The sequence below is a fragment of the Balaenoptera physalus genome, assembly GCF_965194825.1.
Source record: "Balaenoptera physalus genome assembly, chromosome: 11".
NCBI lineage: Eukaryota > Metazoa > Chordata > Mammalia > Artiodactyla > Balaenopteridae > Balaenoptera > Balaenoptera physalus.
Genome location: NC_138896.1, coordinates 29763308 through 29786259, shown reverse-complemented (window position 1 = coordinate 29786259; position 22952 = coordinate 29763308). Strand labels below are relative to the sequence as shown.

Below are 22952 nucleotides of genomic sequence, written 5' to 3'. Positions count from 1 at the left end.
CATTTTTAACAGAACTGGAACAAAAATCTTAAAATTTGTATGGACACAAAAGACCTCGAATAGCCAAACCAGTCTTGAAGGAAAAAAACGGAGCTGGAGGAATCAGACTCCCTGACTTCGGACGATACTACAAAGCTACAGTAATCAAGACAATATGGTACTGGCACGAAAACAGAAATAGAGATCAATGGAGCAGGATAGAAACCTCAGAGATAAACCCACACACCTATGGTCAATTAATCTATAACAAAGGAGGCAAGGATATACAATGGAGAAAGGACAGTCTCTTCAGTAAGTGGTGCTGGGAAAACTGGACAGCTACATGTAAAAGAATGAAATTAGAATACTCCATAACACCATACACAAAAATACACTCAAAATGGATTAGAGACCTAAATGTAAGAGTGGACACTATAAAACTCTTAGAGGAAAACATAGGAAGAACACTCTTTGACATAAATCACAGTGAGATCTTTTTTGATCCACCTCCTAGAGTAATGGAAATAAAAACAAAAATAAACAAATGGGACCTAATGAAACTTCAAAGCTTTTGCACAGCAAAGGAAAATATAAACAAGACAAAAAGACAACCCTCAAAATGGGAGAAAATATTTGCAAACAAATCAACAGACAAAGGATTAATCTCCAAAGTATGTAAACAGCTCATGCAGCTCAATATTAAAAAAACAAACAACCCATTCCAAAAATGGGCAGAAGACCTTAATAGACATTTCTCCAAAGAAGACATACAGATGGCCAAGAGACACATGAAAAGCTGCTCAACATCACTAACTATTAGAGAATGCAAATCAAAACTACAATGAGGTATCACCTCACAGCAGTTAGAATGGGCAGCATCAGAAAATCTACAAACAACAGATGCTGGAGAGGGTGTAGAGAAAAGGGAACCCTCTTGCACTGTTGGTGGGAATGTAAACTGATACGGCCACTATGGAGAACAGTATGGAGGTTCCTTAAAAGACTAAAAATAGAATTACCATATGACCCAGCAATCCCACTACTGGGCATATACCCAGAGAAAACCATAATTCAAAAAGACACATGCACCCCAATGTTCATTGCAGCACTATTTACAATAGCCAGGTCATGGAAGCAACCTAAATGCCCATTGACAGATGAATGGATAAAGAAGAAGTGGTACATATATACAATGGAATATTACTCAGCCATAAAAAGGAACGAAATTGGCTCATTTGTAGAGACGTGGATGAATCTAGAGACTGTCGTACAGAGTGAAGTAAGTCAGAAAGAGAAAAACAAATATCGTATGTTAACGCATATATGTGGAACCTAGAAAAATGGTACAGATGAACCGGTTTGCAGGGCAGAAATTGAGACACAGATGTAGAGAGCAAACGTATGGACACCAAGGGGGGAAAGACGTGGTAGGTGGGGGCGGTGGCGTGATGAATTGGGAGATTGGGATTGACATGTATACACTGATATGTATAAGATGGATAAGTAATAAAACAACAAAAAAAGAAAATCACAAGCCATACACTGAGAGAAAATATACACAGAACACGTCTGATAGCAAAACGTGTATCCGGAATAGATAAGAACTCTTACAACTCAAAAATAGGGTGACAATACCTTTAAAAATGGGCAAAGGAGTTGATCATATACTTTACCAAGGAAGACAGATGATGGCAGAAACACACATGAAGAATATTCAACATCATTAAAAACTACAAATTAAAACCACAATAAGATACCACTGCAGACCACAAGAATGGCTAAAATGAAAAAGCCTGACAATATCCAGTGCTGATGAGGATGCACAACAGTTTATATGTTGTTGGTGGGAATGCAGAATGATGGTATTTTGGAAAATAATTTGCCAGTTTCTTATAAGGTTAACATACATTTACTATATGACCCAGCAATCCTACTCCTAGTATTTACCCAAGCGAAATGAAAACTTACGTCAACACAAAAACATGTACGTGAATGTTTCCACAGTTATATGGATAATCACCCCAAATTGGAAATAACCTGAAAGTCCATTATCTAGCGAATAAATGTATGTCTATACAGTGAAAAACTATTCAATCATAAAAATAAACTATTGATACAGACAACATGGATGAATTTGAAGATATTATGCTAAGTGATGGAGGTAGACACAAGAGGCTACAAACTGTATGGTTCCATTTATATGAATTTGGGAAAAGGCAAAATGATAGGGACAGTGGTTACCAGGGACAGAGGTTGCCAGGGACTGTGGTTGCCAGGAACTGAGCCCATGATGGAGGGAGGGGATAATCTGCAAAGAAGCATTAGGAAACTATTTGGATAATACAAATGTTTTATATTTTATCTGTGGTGGTATACCTTTACAACTGTATATATTTGTACATTTGTGGTGATGTGCATTTATATTGTATACAAATGCACACTGTATACTGTATACAAATATGTAGTTGTGTACATTTGGCAAAACATCAGACTACACAATTTAAAAACTGAGTTTTACTCTATGTAAATTATGCCTCAGTAAACCTAATTTTTAAAAAATCTAATTTAAGATTTTTTAACCTTTAACTTAGTAGAACTAAGAAAGTATTTTAAATTTGTATTTTATTTAATTACTAATAACTCTAGTTTGTTATATGCCTGCTGTGGTGGGACCTTTATCTATATTGGGTCATTTAATCTTCATAATAAAGTTAGGTATAATTCCATTTTTATAGATGAGAAAACTAACTTAGAAAAGTTCATTGTCCATGTCATCCTGCGATGAGAACCAGGGACTTTCTATGGTTTTTTTTTGCATCTCAAGTATTTATTCAATGCACACATGTTAACTGTACTTAAATCATGCTTCAGAACTTTCCTATAAGGTCTGTGTCTTAAACCCATTTTCAGATGTGGAAACAAGAGGACAGATAAATAACTTTCCTTGGTTTGCTCCTTCTACTCTAATTGACCCCGTATAATGGCATAGTCTTGAATTATTTGTGTGTGTGTGTATATTCTAATAAAACTTTAGCTATGGACACTGAAATCTGAATTCCATAGAATTTTTTTAAAACTTCATTTTGAAATCATTTTAGATTCACACAAAGTTGCAAAAAACGTCCAGGGAAGTCCCATGCACCTTTCACCCAGTCCTCCCCATGATAACATCTTCAAATCTTGAGGAACTGTAGTATACAATCAAAACCAGCAAAATGACATTGGTATAACCCACAGATTCAGATTTTACCAGTTTTACAAGTGTGTGTGGGTGTCTGGTTCTATGCAATTTTATTACCTTCTTAAATTCATATAAACCACCACCATATTCAAGACACAGCACAGTGCCCTCTTGCTACCCCTTTATAGCCACTCATCCCCTCTCCCCTCATCCCTAACTCCTGGCAACCACTAATTTGTCCTCTATCTCTGTACTTCTGTTAATTCAAGAATAGTATATAAATTGATTCATACAGTATGTGATCTTTGGGGATTTTTTTTTTCTCACGCATCATAATTCCCTTGAGAACCTTCCAAGTTGATCCATGTGTCAAGAGTTCATTACTCTTCCTTGTTATTGTTGAGTCGTATCTCATGGCATGGATGTACTACAGTTTGTTTAACCCAGTGAACATCTGGGTTGTTTCCAGTTTGGTGCTATTAGGAATATAGCTGCTATAAACATTTGTGTAGAGGTTTTTGCATGGACATAGTTTTCATTTTTCTGGGATAAATGCCCCAGAGTGCAATTGCTAGGTCATATGGCAAGTACATATTTAGTTTTTAAAAAGTGGCCTACCATTTTACATTCCCACCAGCAATTGGAATGATCCAGTTTCTCCACATTCTGGTCAGTGTAGGTATTTATCACTGTTGCTTTAGTTTAGTCATTATCCTAGGTTGTCATGATATATGCTTGTGGTTTGAATGTTCTTCCCTAATGGCTAATGATGCTGAACATCTGTTCATATTGCTCTTGCCATCTGTATATCCTCTTCAGTGAAATGTCTCTTCATATCTTTTGCCCATTTTCAATTTTTTTTTACTGTTAAGTTTTGAGAGTACTTTATATACTGCAGATACAAGTCCTTTGTCAAACATGTGGTTTGCAAATATTTTTTCCCTGTCTTTCCTTTTAGCTTGTTCTTTCATTCTCTTAACAGGGTATTTCTCACTTGAATAATTTTTAAGAAATATTTATTAAACAGTAATTTTCTAAGTAAGCATCTTTAAACAGGGCTAATTAGTGGTTAGAAACTACAGAGTCTAAAGTGTACATGTTTCTTCTTAGAGCTCTCCATATACAGACATGATGGCACAGAATAAATGATTCATATGTGTTGCCCAATTTCTCTGCATTTTTTCCATAAAAAAATGCTGAAATAACTCACAATATAGTGTCCAAATATCTCTCAGAAACATTCTATCCCTCACCTTATCCTCTTCTCTTTCAACTCTTAAATATTTGTAAAAGGATCGGATTACTCCCTCTCACTTTTTCTGAGGCCAAGTCCCTCTAAGCCTAAGAGGAGGGAAGTTTTGTGCTTTCATGTTAGGAAATCATCATTAATTTATTAAGCTTCACTGAGGTTGTAAATAAAAGTCATATACAACAGTTGATACCACTTCTTCAGACTACTGGTGTCTTATTAAGGAATTTTTTTTAATTAAAAAAATTTTTTTTGGCTACACCACATGGCTTGTGGGATGTTAGTTCCCCAGCCAGGGATCAAACCTGGGCCCTCGGCAGTGAAAGTGCGGCATCCTAACCACTGGACCGCCAGGGAATTCCCTAATTAAAAAAAAAAAGAAGAGGGAAGTTTTTTTATTTTTTATGGAACTCAAGATATTTTGCTTAATAAAGTATGGGAAATATAGAGCAGGAATTTAATCTTCACAGTGCCATGGTCTGATTTTTTTAAAGATTCCTGTCCAGCAGCAGAGCAAGACAGAGCAAAGCAAAGCTACCTATCCCAGCTGCAGCAGAGGCAGGACACTGGAAATATCCGGGAGGATGTGAGGAATGGGCTCCGATCAGCCCATCAGCTACAGGATACACCTTGACATGGAGGATTAGAGCCTCTGAGTTACAGAAAAAGGGTGGGGGGCAAGTTAAACAGGAAACAGAAGTCATTTGCTTAGATTGTTGTCTACAACGCCGTGGTCTCTGTAAGAGCTGGGTTATACAGCTTGAACTGAAATAGAAGATTAGTTGAAATCATGATTCCATGTTGGATCAAACAATCCCAAATGACAGTAGACTATTTTATAATGAACTCCTTCCTTCCATCATCAAGGACATAGTGCCAGATTATCTACTTTTTTGTTGTTGTTAAACATTTATTGTGTGCTAACCAAAAGCCCAGCGCTGCGCGGGGCATTGAGAATACAAAAATAAATGAGAAGAGTTCCTGCTTTCAAGAAGTTCACACTCTGGTAGAACAGAACAAAAGGAAACAATTGCAAGATGTGATAGATAATATAATAGAGGCATGTAAAAGGGAGGAATAATCAATTCTGCCTGGGAATAGTAAAGTCATGAGGAAGAGACATTTGAGCTAGAACTTGCTAGATGCATTTAAACCAAATGTTTATTTTTCTTCCATTATTAATGCAAAACATTAGAGAAAATTTGGAAAATTGAACTGAGTTTTCTAGGATGAGTTTATCAGGTAAAAGTCTAACATTTTAGAGAAATCAAAATCATTCTTTCATATATTCATTCAGCGAGTATTTATTGCCTCAGCCCCCCTGCTCGATTCCAGGAATGCAACGAACAGTTCTTGCGAAAAGGCGCTTTCAAGCTGGTGGGATGACAGAGTGATCAAAGACAACTGCCACACAATGTGAAACTGCATAGCAAGCATGGGAGGCTTTGGAAGCACCTGGCAACCTCTAATCTGGATAGACTGAAGACACTGAGATTTACACTGTCAGGCCAGGGTTATATTAAGCACTATCCTGATTTCATCTATTATTAAATTTGATGACATTTCAAAATGTGAAAAAGTGAAGTGGAAAAGTATGAGAAACCCCTAGGACTGCGCTTAACTTTGCCAATAAACAAACATTTCAGCACAAATGTAGTAACTCTGGGAGTTACGCCTAGTTTGCCTGCACTTTTCCATTCCCCTTCCCGTTGACAAACAGAGTCTCCTAAGGGTTACCTTGGTAAGATTTAGGTGGGAAAAAGAACGACAGTCCAGCCAAGAGGCCCTCCGCCATAGCAGATACAGCAAGCTTTGGAAGTCACGTTTCTTCCATGACTCTTGACCTTCTCTGAGCCCAGTTCTGTGCTAGCTCCGTGCGTAAATGAAGACTAAACGCCTGCAAAGTGGGCAAACGAAACAGCAAAGAAACTCACACCGGGTAATCGTGGGGAAAGAAACATTTAACAGTCTTCATATACTCTCATACTTTATTTAATTTAACCCTTATCACAACTGTATCCATCCAGGCGATCAAACAGGTTCATAGAAGAGACGGTCAGTGACTTGCTCAAGGCCACAACGCTGAGAGCACACAGCCAACGCCCTGCCCCGGGGGCGCAAGCGCCACCGCGCGGCCCGCAGCGGGAGCGCCCCGGGCCTCCGAGAATTCCGGCCCAACGCCCAGAACGTGCGGTGGGAGCCTCCTTTTCTCCTCCCCGGTTCTGCAATGGCTAGCACCGCGCCGGGCTCGCCGGGCTCAGCCGGACGGCCGAAAAGGAGGTCCCTGCGTGGTCCGGGCCTCGCCGCCGCCCCAGGCCCGGCTGACTCCCTGCGTGCTCCAGGGTCGAAGGCGCTCTGAGAAGAGGTAGGTGGCGTCCGGATCCCGCCACGTCTCGGCCCTCGAGGCCCCTTCTGCGCCCCCCCAGCACCGGTCCCCGCCTCCGCCCCGGGGCTCGGCTCCGCCCCACCGCCCACGCAGGCCCGCCCACCGCCCGCGGCCGGAAGCCTGGCCGCCTCGCGCTACAAATGCCTGCGCTGCGGCGCAACCGTGGGCGGTTGGTCGGGCCGCTGGGTCTTACCAGTCAGCGCGAGTCCGGGAGGCCCAGAGGCGGCGTTGCGGCGGGGACGCCAGGCTGGGTGTCCTTCCCAATCCGTGTGTCCTGCGAGCCCGAGTCTGTGGGGCTCTCCTTCCAGCGGCGCGGGGGCTTCGCGGGCCGGGCGGCGCGGCAGAGATGTGCTCAACGCCCGGGCTGCCGACGCCGGGGGCCTCGCTGGTGCTGCGGGTGTCTTTCGTGGACGTGCAGCCCGAGGTGATCCCCGTGCAGCTCTGGGGGCTGGTGGGCGAGCGGCGGGACGAGTACGTGAGGCTGAGCCGGGAGACCCAGGAAGCGGCGGCGGCCGCGCGCGGCCCGTGGGCGCTGGGAGGCACCTCGGCCTCGCCGGGCGAGCTGTGCCTGGTGCAGGCGGGTCTGCGGTGGCACCGCGGCCGCGTGGTCAGCCGGCAGGCGCAGGAGAGCCGCGTCTTCCTGCTGGACGAGGGTCGCACCATCACGGCCGGCGCGGGCTCCCTGGCGCCTGGGCGCAGCGAGTTCTTCCACCTGCCTTCGGAGGTGCTGGGCTGCGTGCTGGCTGGCCTGGTGCCTGCGGGCGGCGGCGACGGCGGGGGCGAGCCCCAGCACTGGGCTGCCAGTGCCGTGGACTTCCTTAGCAACCTGCAGGGCAAGGAGATGCACGGACGGGTCCTGGATGTGCTGCTGCCCCACCGCCTGGTCCTCCTGGAGGTGCCCGAGCTGTCCCAGCAGATGCAGGAGCTCGGCCTGGCCCGGCAGGTGCCCAACGGCCTTTTCTGCTCCCTGCTCAAGCGCTCTCTCTCGGCCACCGCGGCTGTCCTGGGCCCCGGGGCCCCGGTCGTCCCGCGAATCCCGCCCAAGCAGGAGCAGCCTGGCCTGGATTACTTCTACCCCCAGCTGCAGCTGGGCGTGACGGAGCCCGTGGTGGTCACCCAGGTGTGCCATCCCCACCGCATTCACTGCCAGCTCCGCAGCCTCTCGCAGGAGATCCACCGCCTCTCCGAGAGCATGGCCCAGATATATAGGGGTTCCCCCGGGACAGGGGATGAGAACTATACCAGTGCCACCTGGGAGGAGAGGGAGGAGAGCCCAGACAAGCCGGGCTCTCCGTGCGCAGCCTGCGGGTTGGATGGACATTGGTACAGAGCGCTCCTGCTTGAGACTTTCCGGCCCCAGCGCTGTGCCCAGGTACTTCATGTGGACTATGGAAGGAAGGAGTTAGTGAGTTGTAGTAGCCTTCGCTACTTGCTGCCCGAATATTTTCGAATGCCCGTGGTGACATACCCTTGCGCTTTGTACGGACTCTGGGACGGTGGCAGAGGTTGGTCTCGGTCACAGGTCGGTGACCTGAAGGCACTGTTGCTGGGCCAGGCAGTGAACGCAAAGATTGAATTTTACTCTTCCTTTGAGCACGTGTATTACGTCACCCTGTATGGAGAAGATGGGATTAATCTTAACTGTGTGTTCGGAGTACAGTCCTGTTGCTTGGCTGACCGATTCCTTCAGAGCCAGGGAATAGAGGAGGAGGAGGCGGGCGGGGAGGAGGAACCGGAAACAGCTTTTCAGTCTCAATCTCCTGCTGAAGAAGTGGATGAAGAGATTTCACTCCCAGCCTTGAGATCTATCAGGTTAAAGATGAACGCCTTCTATGATGCCCAGGTGGAGTTTGTGAAAAATCCTTCTGAGTTTTGGATTAGGTTGAGGAAACACAACGGCACCTTCAGCAAATTGATGAGGAGAATGTGCAGTTTCTACGCCTCTGCCAGTAAGCTGGACGGTGTTGTTTTGAAACCTGAAGCCGATGACCTTTGCTGTGTGAAATGGAAAGAAACTGGCTATTATCGGGCTATGGTCACCCGATTAGACGACAAGAGTGTGGATGTATTCTTCGTTGACCGGGGCAATTCAGAAAATATGGACCTGTATGATGTGCGAATGCTGCTCCCTCAGTTTAGGCGGCTGCCAGTACTGGCCCTGAGGTGCACCCTGGCTGATATTTGGCCTTTGGGAAAAAATTGGAGCCAGGAGGCAATTTCCTTCTTTAAAAAGACTGTGCTCCACAAAGAATTAGTTATCCATGTCCTTGATAAGCAGGACAGTCAGTATGTTATTGAGATTCTTGATGAATCAAGAACAGGGGAAGAAAACATTAGTAAGGTAATTGCTCAGGCTGGATTTGCCAAGTATCAGGAATTTGAAACAAAGGAAAATATTTGCGTAAGTGCACACTCTCCAGGGCATGTTGCAAACCATTCTACTGCAGACAATAACAAAATATCTTCTGCCAAGAAGGAAGTAGAACACAAAGTCAAGAGAGAGGGTGAAACTACAGCGGTTCCAGAAACTGTGAATGACACAACAGTTGTGACAAACGTTTCAACTGGACTAGTTGTACAGGGCAAAGAGAAAAGAGTGTCTGTTTATTCTCCTCTTGTACAGAATTTCTTGGACATTAAGCCAGGCTCTTCTTGTAAAGAGGAGCTAGAAGTTGGAAGTACAGTAGAAGTCAACGTGTCTCATATTGAAAACCCTGGCTATTTCTGGTGCCAGCTGACCAGGAACATAGAAGGATTTAAAGCCCTAATGTGTAGTATTCAGGACCATTGCAAGAATACAGCTACCCCCTACCAGGGAACCACCCCTGCTTGTTTGGCAAAACGAACAGCAAATGGAAAATGGTCCAGAGCTCTCATTACTGGGGCACAATCTTCAGGGCATGTCAACGTCATATTTGTAGATTATGGAGATGAAGAAACGGTATCTGTGAAGAATATTTATTCAATTAGTGAAGAGTTTCTCAAGGTTAAGGTTCAAGCTTTTAGGTGCAGCCTTTATAATTTAATTCAACCAATGGGTCACAATCCTTTTGTTTGGGATGAAAAGGCAATCCAAGCTTTTAGTGAATTTGTGCATGAGGCATGGGAAGACAATCTAGAATTAAAATGCACAATATTTGCTTTGGCTTCCGTTCACGTTGAAGAACTGTTTAATGTCGTGGATTTGCTAACACCTTTCCAGAGCGCATGCCATTTTTTGGTAGAACAGAGACTTGCAAGACCAGTAAAACTTCAGAAGCCTCTGGAGCCCTCTGTTCAGCTCCATTCTTACTACTATTCTACACATGATATGAAAATTGGAAGTGAAGAATCAGTGTATATAACACATGTCGATGACCCTTGGACATTTTATTGCCAGCTGGGAAGAAATGCAAATATTTTAGAACAGTTGTCATATCATATTACACAATTAAGTAAAGTTTTGCTGAATTTAAAAACATCTCCCTTGGTCCCTGGCACATTGTGCCTTGCCAGGTATACTGACGGAAACTGGTATAGGGGGATAATCATAGAAAAAGAACCAAATAAAGTCTTCTTTGTTGATTTTGGGAATATTTATGTGGTAACAAATCATGATCTGCTTCCAATACCTAGCGATGCATATGACGTCTTACTTTTGCCCATGCAAGCCATTAAATGTTCATTATCTGATATTCCTGATCATATACCAGAAGAAGTTACAATGCAGTTTCAGGAGACTATTTCAGATAAGTCATTGAAGGCTTTGGTTGTAGCAAAGAATCCAGATGGAAGACTGATTATAGAACTATACGATGACAGTATTCAAATTAATGCTAATATGAATGAGAAGTTAGGACTCCTGGGTTCCAAAGGTGGGACAAGAAAAAAAGAAAGTGAATCACTCCTCTCTACAACTGAAACTCTTGAAGCAAAAAAGGAAGCTGTGAAGTTGTCACCTACAGAGTATTTAAGTAAATCAATAGAGAACAAATCAGACAGTATGGCGATCTTAGGAGAATCATACAAACCTAAGATGAGCTCAGCATGTAAGGAACTCAAATTTTTATGCAGTTCAATGAAGACAAACTTAGTCACTCAATGTCAGCACTCTGTGGCAAATAAAAATAGTCAAGTGTCTCCATTACCAGTAGAAAAGAAATTAGAAAGTTCGTCTGAGCCCCCTTTGAAAGCCACAAAACTAGAAGCCACTCTTCCAGAGAGAAAAATAGGAGATTCATGTAACAAAGGTTTGCCTCTAAAATTTTCTGAGTTCCCTCAGAAGACTATAATGCCTGGCTTTAAAACAACTGTGTATGTTTCTCATATAAATGACCTTTCAGACTTTTATGTTCAACTAACAGAAGATGAGGCTGAAATTAATCGTCTTTCAGAGAGGTTAAACACTGTTAGAACAAGGCCTGAATATTATGCAGGCCCACCTTTGCAAAGAGGAGATATAATATGTGCTATTTTCCCAGAAGACAATTTATGGTATCGTGCTGTGGTAAAGGAACAACAAGCCAATGACCTTCTCTCTGTGCAGTTTATAGATTATGGCAATGTTTCTGTGGTTCACATCAACACAATAGGCAAACTTGACCTTGTTAATGCACTATTACCCGGACTGTGCATTCACTGTTCCTTAAGGGGACTTAGGGCTCCTAAGATTTTAAACCATAAGGAAATGATGCATTACTTTTCCCAAAGGACAGAGGAGGCTCAAGTAAGATGCGAATTTGTTCAATTTCAAGAAAAATGGGAAGTTATTCTTGCTGATGAACATGGGATCATAGCAGAAGATATGATGAGCAGATATGCTTTCAGTGAAAAATCTCAAATAGGACTTTCTACCCAAATAATTAAAGGTGCCTGTCCAAAGTCTGTCAACAAAACAGACATAGACACTTCTGTATTTCTTAACTGGTATAATCCAAAGATGAAGATGATACGAGCTTATGCCACGGTGATTGATGGACCTGAATATTTTTGGTGTCAGTTTGCGGACACAGAGAAACTTCAGTATTTAGAAGTGGAAGTACAAACTGCTGGAGAGCAGGTGACAGCTTGGAGAAGCTGCATCCCCTGCCCTCATATTGGAGATCCTTGCATAGTGAGATACAGAGAAGACGGGCATTATTACAGGGCGCTTGTCACCAATATTTGCGAAGATTCTCTTGTGTCCGTCAGGCTTGTGGACTTTGGAAATGTTGTAGACTGTGTGGACCCCAAAGCCCTCTGGAACATCCCTTCTGAACTGTTGGCAGTTCCCATGCAAGCCTTTCCATGTTGCCTCTCAGGATTTAATATTTCAGAAGGTGCATGCCCTCAAGAGGGAAATGACTACTTTTATGAAATAGTAACAGAAGATATGTTGGAGATAACAATATTAGAAATCAAAAGGGATGTTTGTGATATCCTTTTAGCCATCGTTGACATGAAAAGCAAAGGCGAAAGTATTAGTGAGAAAATGAAGAAATATTCTAAGATTGGTATGAGTGACAGTGACCAGCCCTATGAAAAAAATGGCCCAGACATAAAGGGAGCTCTTGGGTCCCCCAGTCCCAATGTTGGACTTCAGAAACCAAGTAGCAAAGCTGGACAAGAGAAAGCATTCTATGTCGAATCACAGACAGGTAAGCTCTTGGAAAGAATTGACAAAGACTTAAACATCATTGAAACCAAACCAGGTAAATTCTTTGACCCCGAAACTGATAACATTTTTGAAACTTTTGAAAACCCAGGCAAAGAGGAAATTGGCACTGAGATGCTGGAAGGTAAAGTCGAGTGCCATCTGGGTGACAAAGCAAAGTTTGATGATAAATACCTAATTACAGGATTTAGCACATTGTCACCACATGCCACCGAAACAAAGGAGGTACTGGAACTGAATTCCCTTGAGGTGGTGCTTTCGCCTGATGATGAGTCCAAAGAATTCCTGGAGCTGGAATCCATTGAATTGCAGCATTCCTTAGTTGCAGATGAGGAGAAAGAAGAGCTGGGCTTGGTGCCTCTGTCTGTGCCTCTTCCCCAAGGCTGTGACCCAGCGGCCACCCTGCCACCATTGCCAGGGCTACTGCCCCTCAACTGTGAAGCCGAGAAACAGCCTGAACTAGAATTACCTACAGCCCAGCTGTGTCTAGAGGACAAAATAAACCCTTTGTCTTTAAGAGTTAGTCAGAAAACCCAAGAATCCCTGTGTGCTGACGACACAAGAAGGTCCAGTTGTGCGGGATGCTTTGATGAGGAGCATAGGCTGTGCCAGCATGGAAAGACTTGCTATGCCAAGATGCAGATTGAAATGAATATCTATAAAGAAGAATTTACAGAATCTATATCTCTGTTTAGAGATGCCGTGTCATCGTTGAACTCTCTGTTTTCTGAAGAAGAACCCAGAAGGAAACACAATCACGCTTTACCAGATCATGTCTCGGGTACGTGCGTTTTTTTGTTGTTGTTGTTGTTTTTTCCCATTCGCTTTTACTTAACTTAGTGAAAAGTACTTATTTGTTTTAAAGAAAAGAGGATAATTCTTATTTGAATTTTTAAAATATTAATTTGGGGGAGGGAAGATTAAAACCTGAGAAGAGAATCAGATTTGGATTTTACGAAGGGTATTTTAAACGTGGGTAATTAAGTAGTAAAATCAACGTAAAATAATTCTTTATATGCTGGGTGAAATGCTGAATTATTAATTTTGCTTTTAAAAATAGAATGCTTCAAGTCTGTGTCTCCAAAAAGTAATCACATTTAAAATATAAACAAATCATCTCTAAAATCAAGAGGTTATGTTTTTTGGTAAGTTTTGAAAAATATAGTGTTCCTTTGCCAAGCATAATGTAGGCATGAATTTACAGTAGGGATCATTTCAGCACAGTTTTAAGAATTAACTGTTTTGCTTCATCATATACCTTGCCATTCGTTTAGAAGCCCTTAAAAAAATGGAGTTACGGAGCCTGTATTAATCAAGAAAGTTTACAGCCATGAGTAAATATTGGAGAACATGTTTTGTCATTAACTTTTTTATAAATTATTTTTGCTGCTATTTTCTTGGCTACTTAACGAGATTTGAAAGTTACACAAAATAGCTATCTTTTAGGGTTTTTTAAAATACTCAATGTTAGACTTTTTAAGTGTCAAGTTTTATATTATTAGATTTGAGCCATTGTACAAAATAGAGAAAACAATAGATTAAGGAGAATGAAAATCATCATAATCCCACCACCAAGAAATGGCCACTGTGAATGCTATGATGGTGTATATACTTCCTTCCTGACGTTTCTCACCCTTTCTGTGTGTGTCTACTTACATACAGTTTAAAAAACTAACTAGAGATCGTACTGTCATACAGTGTTGAATCCTGCGTTTTAATCCCTTAAATATGCTTTCAAAAATATTTTAGTTTTGTAGTATGCCATCCTGTGGATGTATGGTAATTTATTTAAATACCACCCTGGATTTTTAGTCCTCATTGTCACATTTTAATAATAAGTAACAGCTTTGTGATAAAAATGTCTGCTCACTTGTATGTACCATGCTGCTTTCCTGTAGAAATGGCTGTTGTAACCACAGACCACATTACATGTGGCAATAATAGCCAGCTTTAAGTAGTAACTCTCAATGTTAGAAATCAGATTCACATCCTTAAAAAAACAGCACGTCATGGTCGTGTTTTTTGAGGAGAGCGGTAAGGAATTATACGGGGAAGGGCCACTGGAAGAATTTAAAAATAAAATCGAGGGAGGGAGACTTAGAACATGTTGTACCATATGTGATATTGATGATACGAGAATAGTAAATGCATCTTAGGGAAATGCTTTGCTTGCATATCTTTAAGGAATTAAGAGGTATGCATTGAGTCTTGCTCTATTCAATTTGGCAGCTCAACCAGAGAACACCTACACTCTGAAAGGATTTACTGTCGGATCCAAATGTGTTGTGTGGTCAAGTCTAAGAAACACGTGGTCTAAATGTGAGATTTTGGAAATAGCTGAAGAAGGCACAAGGGTATGTAAAACTGAAGTACTTTGTCTCAAAATGTACTTGCAGATTGTTAAGGAAATTTTACCAAACTTTATCAGAGTAGAAAATCCAATTGCATAGATTATTTACCTGCTCATTCCCCCTGATAATTTGATGCAGTGCAAAAATCATTTAAAAAGTTCATATATAAGCATCCAAGGCTCTTTCATCTCCCTTACTCCTGAAATCCTATCTATCAGTCAGTGAGTTCTGCGCTTTCCACTTCTTATCTTAGTTAAAACTTTTTATACCTAATGCCACTGTCTTGATTAAGTCTCTCGTTTCATGGCTAGATGCCTCTAATAACCTTCTATTGGTTTACTTCTAGTCTTTATTCAGTTGATTCTCCACACTGCCAGTGTGGAGTTTGTCAAATGCAAATCTGACTCCATCATTCGCTTGTGGAAAACCTCTTGGAAACCTCCAGTAGATTGTGTTTTTCCTGTGGTCTGAAAACCACCTTAATCAGAATCACCTGGCACATTTCTTAAATGTATAGATAGATTCCTGGACCTTGCCCTGGCTGGCTGATTGAGAATTTCCAGGGGAAGGACCAGGAACGTATACTCTTGCACCATGAAAATTTGAGATCCTCAAGTCTAGAAAAGTCATTAACACGCCACAGGAGGTTCTCTGGGGTTGAGCATGCATGTACCTCTCCAGCCTTAGGTCTTACTCCTTTGGGTTTTGTATCTTATATTAGATGAACACCATACTGCTTGATTTCTCTTATATATACTCTTGTGTTTGGCTTCTTTGATATAGTTAATAATGCATTTCTATTTGCCTGTATTCTGTCCCCTTCCCAAACTGGTTAATTTCCACTTATCTTTAAAAGATTAGCCATTGCCTCTTCCAGGAAGCATTCACTAGCATTATTTTCTAAATCTCTCCATCTCTTCACTCCTCTCTGTCCCCCGCCAACAAAAGCTTTATACCTGTATTGTATTCCTATACCTCCTATTGCAGGAGTCTGTGCTTCCTACACTGTATTGTAAGTGTCTGCTTAGTGGTCTGTTTCTCCACCAAATTTTGAACTTCTTGAGATCTAAATTTTATGCCTTTGATCTCTAGGCATAGATACTCAATGTACGTTTTTTTAACTGAAGTACCATTGAGTTGAAATGTAATATTGATGTTTAATAAAATCATTTAATTACCTTTTAAAGTATTTCATTTTAAAAACGGTTGCTGTGGTACATAAATCAGTTACAGCTTTTGGAATGACCAGTTTTTACTATTTTTTTTCTCCTGTAGGTTTTGAACCTTTCAAATGGTATGGAAGAGGTAGTGAACCCTGAGAATGTCTGGAATGGTATACCCAAATTGGATAAGAGTCCATGTGAGGTATGGGTTTATGTAAATAGTAATTAATGAGAGTGTTCTCTTTCATTCTGAATAGTTCATTCTGGAACCATTTCCAAAGCCCTTGTGCTTAGGAATAATAGAGGAAAAACTACTACTATTGTAATAATAACGGTGGAAAATAGCAATAAGGCAATGTTTCTAGATTTTATGCCCAGTATCTCTTATTAATGGTTTACTCATTGATTTTCATTTTGGGATTTAAAAAAAAGAAAATTGTTTGGCATTTGTGACCTTTATGAAATACGTTTGATGCAGAAAATCTGGGAATATGGCAAAGTTAAAAAGAGGAAGTATCAGTCACCTGTAAGACATCCTTCCAAAGGCAAACGGACTGATCAGTTTGGTTTTCTTTAATAATCTTTCTGTTTATATGGAATATAAATATATCATCTACATATTTTGAACATGGTTGATTTCATTGTACATTCAGTTTTATATTCTGTGTTCTTCATTTAAGATTATACGGTAGGCAATCTCCCATGCTGTTATATGTCTAGACATTTGAGTTTATCCTGTTTGCAGTTCATTGAACTTCTTGCTACAAAATCTGTATCTGGTAGTTCCAGTATCTCGTCATGGCAGGGTTTTCATCTACTGATTGTCTTAAGAAATGATTAGCCTTTCCTCATTCGTTGTCTGTTGAGTAATTTTGGATTATATTCTGAATGTTTTGAATATGATGTTGTAAGACTTTGGAGGCTGTTAAAATCTTCTGGAAAATGTTAAAGTTTTTGTTTTAGCAGGTGGTCAACCTGATTAGGTTCATACCACAGGTTCTCTCTCTCTCTCTCTGTGTTTGGTGGTTTCAGTGTCAGTTTAGTCTTCAACGTCTTTGCTATAATGTTTGGGTCTGCCCAGGGCATAAGCCATGGAGGGGTTAGTCTAGAACTTGGGCAGAGGTTTATACAGTCACTCAGGGATTAAAGACTTAGCTATGCTTTTCTTTTCTTGATTCTGTTCTGCATTTGCATCGTTCGGCATGACCTCAGGTTCACATATAATATTAGGGGTTCAAATTTTCCAATTCCTTTCCTCTCTGAGATTTCCTCCATACACTGTGGCTCCAAGGGTCCTCTCTTATTCAGCCCCCAGGGGCCCCGTTTCCTGGTCCTCTGGCCAGAAAGCATGCTTCTCCCAGTGTTTCCCTGGGGGCTGACCAGGCAGCTCTGTCTGACAGGCCTGCCTCTGGCTTGAAACAGATAGAGAAAAGAGAGAGAAAACCCCCACACCCCACCCCCTGCCTCTGGACTCTTCAGATAACAAAGGGCTGTTTTCCTCAATCCACTGGCCAGCGTCTTCTCTCCGATTTGTAGGTGCCTGCGCTTTGACTGCTGTGCAGAAAAAAAGAAAAACAGTGAAGGGATTTCGCCCCCCCGCCACGCCCCACCCCTTAGTGTTCGGGGCCTCTTTCCCCACTCCGCTGGCTACAAAGAGGGGATTTCGCTCAGTTTTGCTGCCCACCCCAGCCTGGCAGCTCTGATTTGGCCCAACATCTGGTCAAAAAACAGGAGAAAAGGCAGAAAAAAAGAGAAACAAAACAAAACAAAACAAGAAAACCAACAACCCTGTGAAACTCACCCCTGTTTTGGGTCATTATTCAAGTTTTTACTACAGTCCTTCTATATTTCTGATCCCATTTACTTTTCAGAAGCCTCAGGTAGTTGCTTTTTGTATTCTCTCCAGAATTTTCCATTGTAATCAGTGTAAGTCAGCTTGCTCCGTCTTGGCTGCCACCAGAAGGCCATAGCTGCGTAATATTACATGACATTACTGGACAATGGTTCATTAAACCATTTCTCCTCTTGTTGGACATTTAGGTCATTGAATTTGTTCACTATAAAAAAAATCATCGACCTTCTTCACCTCTTGAAAGCTGAAAATTGGAAAAGGACACTTTAGTCCCTGCACGGAATGCTAAAGTGGAGATGTTCCAGATAAATGGGTATTTGAAGAATAGAAAATATACTTGACGTTATTCTTCATTATAAAATCAAATTGGCATGGTCTTAATAGGATTACGTTTTGTTGTTCACCATTTTTCTGGTGTATCTATGGTCCCCTTTCTGATTTTAATTATTTTGTATTTATAATAAAGAAGTGGTAGTAATCCAAAGGTTTCTTTCGTTAGGCTGTATTCCGGACAGTGGGAAAAGATCTTTACTGCCTGTCATTGGATGATACTGTGGTCAAAGGTAACTTGTGTTTTTAAAACAAAATACTTTTACCAACCAGAATTGCCAAGTCTTTAAGGTACGATTACCCTGAATCCCTCAGATAAAAATGGTTCATCCATTTCCTTGGATGTTAGTAGCAGGAAAATAAAAACCACTTCAGCTAAAAATGGTGATAAGTAAACAAGAAGAGGATTTCTTGAAATACAGGGAATTTGTTGATTGAATTAATCTTGAAGGTGTATGATAAATTCATATTTTAAAGGATTTTTTCAGTGTTAGCTCAGATGTTCAAATGATCTTTGTTAAATAATCTCTTGGAATTTCTTTTGAGATTTTTAGTGTATATGATGATTCCGTTTTTTGGATGTTCCTGGTTATTGCATGATCTTGTTTGTAAGTAGCACACTGATTCGTAGATTGAGGCACATAGAGAATGAAATCATCTTTTGGTGACTTTAGTATTATGTGAAAAATACGCACTAATGAAAGAGAACAAAGAACTAATTGGTTATCAGCCTTGCCAAATATCATCCTAGAAAAATATAAAATATGCCAATTTCATAACCTTTTTAGAGAAGTTTTATATGATAATAGGTACAATGTGAGGACCAAAATATTTTTAAAAATCACGTCAGTCGGAATAATTCCCTGTAGTAATTAGAATGCTCATCTCTTCCCTCTCCCCATTTTTAGAGGACATTAATTTTGTCATGGTAGCATCCATGTAAAGAATTTTCTTGGGACTTCCCTGGCGGTCCACGGGTTAGGACGTGGCGCTTCCACTGCAGGGGGCACAGGTTCGATCCTGCTTGGGGAACTAAGGTCCTGCGTGCTGCAGCATGGCCCCCTGCCACAAAAAAAAAAAAAAAAAAATTCTTTTTTTTTATGTTTCTTTCTCAACTTGAGGTTTTTCTCTTCTTGTTTCAGAAAAGAGGTCTGGAGACGATAGAGATTTAACTGCATCCATAAATGTGGCCAATCAGTCAGAAGCTGCTCTTAAACAAGTGCCACCTCACCCAGACCAACAGAATATTTCAGAAAATTGAGAGCACGTAATCATAAGAAGTTGTCGTTTCGAAAAGTTTGATATGTGTCAAAAACAAAACAGATCTCAGGCTGCCTGTGTAGTGTATTTATAATGCTATTTCTGTATATACGGAGCTGGGATCTTTCCTCTCCCTTTAAACGTGTTGTCTTTCTAATCAGTTGGATTTATTTTGCTAAACAGTTTGCTAACACATTACTCACACTGCAAAAAAAAAACTATTTGGGTTTCTTCTGAATATAGTGTTTAAAATAGAAAATTATAGGTTTATGACAAGCATATTATATGATGCTACTTGGGAGGATGGCTTTGTTAGCAGTAACTCCTTCAAAATTTTTGTTTTCTTTCTGAAGCTTTGCCTTTCTGTCTAGTTTTGACTAATATTCTGTTTGAATTTAGAAGTATACTAATATGACACAAGATTTGAATAAAGTTTGTCCTTAAAAGTGTAGTGGTGTCATTTCATTAAAAAGGAAATATCTGTGGTTCTGGAATATCTGTAGTCATGGAACGAACCACCATTCTACAATTGGGGGAAACATAGTAATAGTAAACATTAGCTTTTATGTGTTAATCACTCAGTTGGTACTTTAAATGCATTTTCTCATTTAATCCTTGATTCTGAGGTGCATATTAATGTTATCCACATTTTATAGGTGAGACAATTGAAGCTTTTTAGAGAAGGTAAATAATTTGCCTAATGTCAAAGAGCTAGCAAATCTCGGAGGCTTGATCAAACCTAGACCCATCTAACTTCAAAGCCCATGCTTTTAAAACATGGTTTTGCGTAAGTGGTAGTATGCAAAGTATAGGTCCTAGCTTTAGGAAACAGATCTTAGCTATATGCTGCTTACTAGATATGTGACCTGGGTAGGTTATTATAACATTGTTGAGTCTTGACCTTCCTCATCTGTAAAATGGGGTTAATAAAACCTTTCTTGCAGTGTTTTAAGATTAGAAATAATTTATGTAAAGTGCCAGAAAAGGAGTAGGCATTTGATAAATATTTCCTTCTTTCCCCCAAAAGATACTCAGTATGCACTATGGTAGGTTGTATTTTTTAAACTTTAACTCACTGGGTCCTTTCAGCAGTTATTTTCTCCTTTCAGCATCAGCATGTGCCACCAACAAAGGATTTTAAAGAGGTGCTATTGAATGGGACATCAGTACAATTGGAATGGTTATCCATTTCTAAAATGAGTAAGGAGGTTTGCTACATGTGAATGGGGAAAAAGATGTATGTATACGGAACATTATGAGACCCTGAAGCCTGATGGGAATAGTGAGAATTAAGAACCTTAAAAGTTGGGTATAATTTCAATAAGTAAAAAGGAGAGGGTTCTGCATTAAACGTAATTGAGGTAGATGAGTATATTCCTTCTTCCTGGGATAATGATTAGACACATTTGGCTCATTCATGTAGGAGATATAGTTGTGAATTAATTACTGGGAGAAAAGGTCAGAGAAGATGCATTAGGGTCGGATTATGGAAAGCCATCAGTTTCATGCTAAGCAGTTTAACTCTCTATTTAAAAATGTTTAATCTGAACAGTTAGAGGAGAAATCATATTTCTCAAAATGAGCGTTTTTGCACATTAAAACATTAAGATAGGCCTGAGTGCCAAATCAGAAAACACAGTTACTTATTAACTGGGCAAAAGGAATAGGGATAGAATAGTTAACCAGGCTTGCTTACTAAGTACTGATTATCCTTGTTCACACAGGCTTTAATTAAACTTAATTATGGAGAATTCATAGGAACAAGACCATTCTTAGACCAAAATATACTTAACTGATGAGTGGCAGAAATGTTTATACCCCTTGGGAAACAAAATACATTTTCCATGACTCCCAGAAACGTAAGTGCACAAATCTTTCAGCTATCTTTTTACCTCCATTTATTGTGCTTTTCCCCTCCCACTACTACATATAAAATTAAAAACATTCATTAAATATCAATAAAACTAGTGGAAAATGAAGCAGTTAAAATTATGTCCTTTCTTATCTGTTGCAGCCTTTGGGTGAATCAGTGATTTAATGTGTGATGGCTGGAATCGTGGGGCTGTCTTATGTACCTTTCTTTAGTAAATAGAGTGCCTCAGGTAAACCATTAAAGTAAATGCAAACAAATTACCAACTTGCTTTAATCTGCTGCCTTTGCTTTGTCACCAATATTCTTACCCCCATCCATTCCCAGTTTAGTCATTATATTGAAATCGTGCAGTCGCACCCATCCCACGGTAAAGCAATGGCTATATTATCCTCTTGGTCTGATTTCTCTTACCATGACCCAAGGTCAAAGGGAAGCGCTACCAAATCCCACCCAGAAGACCATGTTGCTAAAACTCAATTCTACTGCTTATAATAGAAAAAAAAGAGGCAAGAAAATCTGTTTTTATTAGGTTTTTAGGGAGTGTTAGGTCATTGTAACACATTTTCAATGGCATGATGCCTGTTTTAATATACTTGTCCATTAAAGTAATGTAAAATCAGTTTTTTATTGTGACACCGAGAAAGGATCACTTTAGTAAAACTAAAATTTAGGCTGGTATGATTTTTATATGTAGCAGTCTTTCTTTACATTTAAAGGAAAAAAATTTTAATCCAAGCTTCAATTACTATTGTGGTATAGCCTACATTTTCAAATATGAGTTATTTGAGAAAATACATTAAAATCATACACACACACACACACACACACACACACTTTTAGACAGTTTTTAAACAAGACTTTTTAAAAAGTTCTTTTAATCTGAATTCGGCTTCTGTATTCCTGTAGAGTTCTGCAGGGTGGCATGGTGGTTGGTTGTGTCAATGTTAGTTCCTGGAATAAGATTGTCATCTTCCCCTTCAATTAAAGAATCCCACTGATCAAAATCTTTCTGAAGTCCTGTAAAATACAAATGTCACTAAACATATTCAACTTTGGAAAGTGTTAAACAGTTCAGTGCCTCTAGGTGGCACCCTAGCCTCACAAACGACCCACACTGCGTCACTGTTATGGAGGCAAGGTGCTCTGTGTGAGCTCTGCGTGGCTGCAACATCTGAATGACAGATGGGATTGAGGCACTATGCTGTCCGAATCCTCTGCTTGGAAATCTGCCCCAGGCTTCACAGAAAGACTATCAGCTCTAACAGGTACGCTTGCTGCCTATGATGCATAGTATGCAAAGCAGCAAAATTAAATTGTTTTCAAATGGACTGACTGCAGTGTTCCATTGTAAACCAACTGGGAACAGTCAAAACGGGACTCATGCACAGTTAAGATAGACAGTTTTTTCCTGAGAATCATCTGGTTTATGTCAGGGAAGAAGATCCCTTTCTTACCTAAATGCTTTTGCAAGAATGCTAACGAAGCTTTGTTGCTAAGACCCATGGCTACATTTGAATCTATTTCTCCTTTCAGTGTGAATATGTAGCCAATTATTTTGCCAGTTGCAAAAGTGAAGTCAACAAAATTCTGATGGACTGAACCCCTGAAAGAGAAAGGAGACATTTACAAATCACTTTGTTGGACAAAATTATTTCTGTAGTTACCGTGCAGGAAAGATGCTGGCCTGGTTGGCCTA

The 22952-nt window shown here is 40.5% G+C and overlaps 2 protein-coding genes across 5 annotated transcripts in view; one reads left to right on the top strand and one right to left on the bottom strand.

Moving 5' to 3' along the window:
• The first annotated feature begins 7043 nt into the window (after positions 1-7043).
• TDRD6 (tudor domain containing 6) lies at positions 7044-21628 on the top strand. 2 transcript variants are annotated; one of them, XM_082414641.1, is made up of 5 exons: positions 7044-13208; positions 14657-14781; positions 16054-16143; positions 18293-18356; positions 19266-21628. In XM_082414641.1, the coding sequence occupies exons 1-5, from the start codon at positions 7142-7144 to the stop codon at positions 19382-19384; spliced, it is 6465 nt and encodes a 2154-aa protein (XP_082270767.1). In that variant the 5' UTR covers positions 7044-7141; the 3' UTR covers positions 19385-21628. The 2 variants fall into 2 exon arrangements, with proteins under 2 accessions (XP_082270767.1, XP_082270768.1); XM_082414642.1 differs by lacking the exon at positions 18293-18356 and having other exon boundaries at positions 19266-19385.
• A 133-nt stretch (positions 21629-21761) lies between these two features.
• Positions 21762-22952, bottom strand: part of PLA2G7 (phospholipase A2 group VII) — a 43370-nt gene continuing 42179 nt past the window's right edge. For all 3 annotated transcript variants that reach the window (XM_082414650.1, XM_082414648.1, XM_082414649.1), the window contains 2 exons: positions 22711-22859; positions 21762-22273 (listed from right to left, as the gene is read on the bottom strand). In XM_082414650.1, coding sequence (XP_082270776.1) covers positions 22131-22273; positions 22711-22859 — 292 coding nt within the window. In that variant the 3' untranslated portion in view covers positions 21762-22130. The remainder of the gene's footprint in view (positions 22274-22710; positions 22860-22952) is intronic.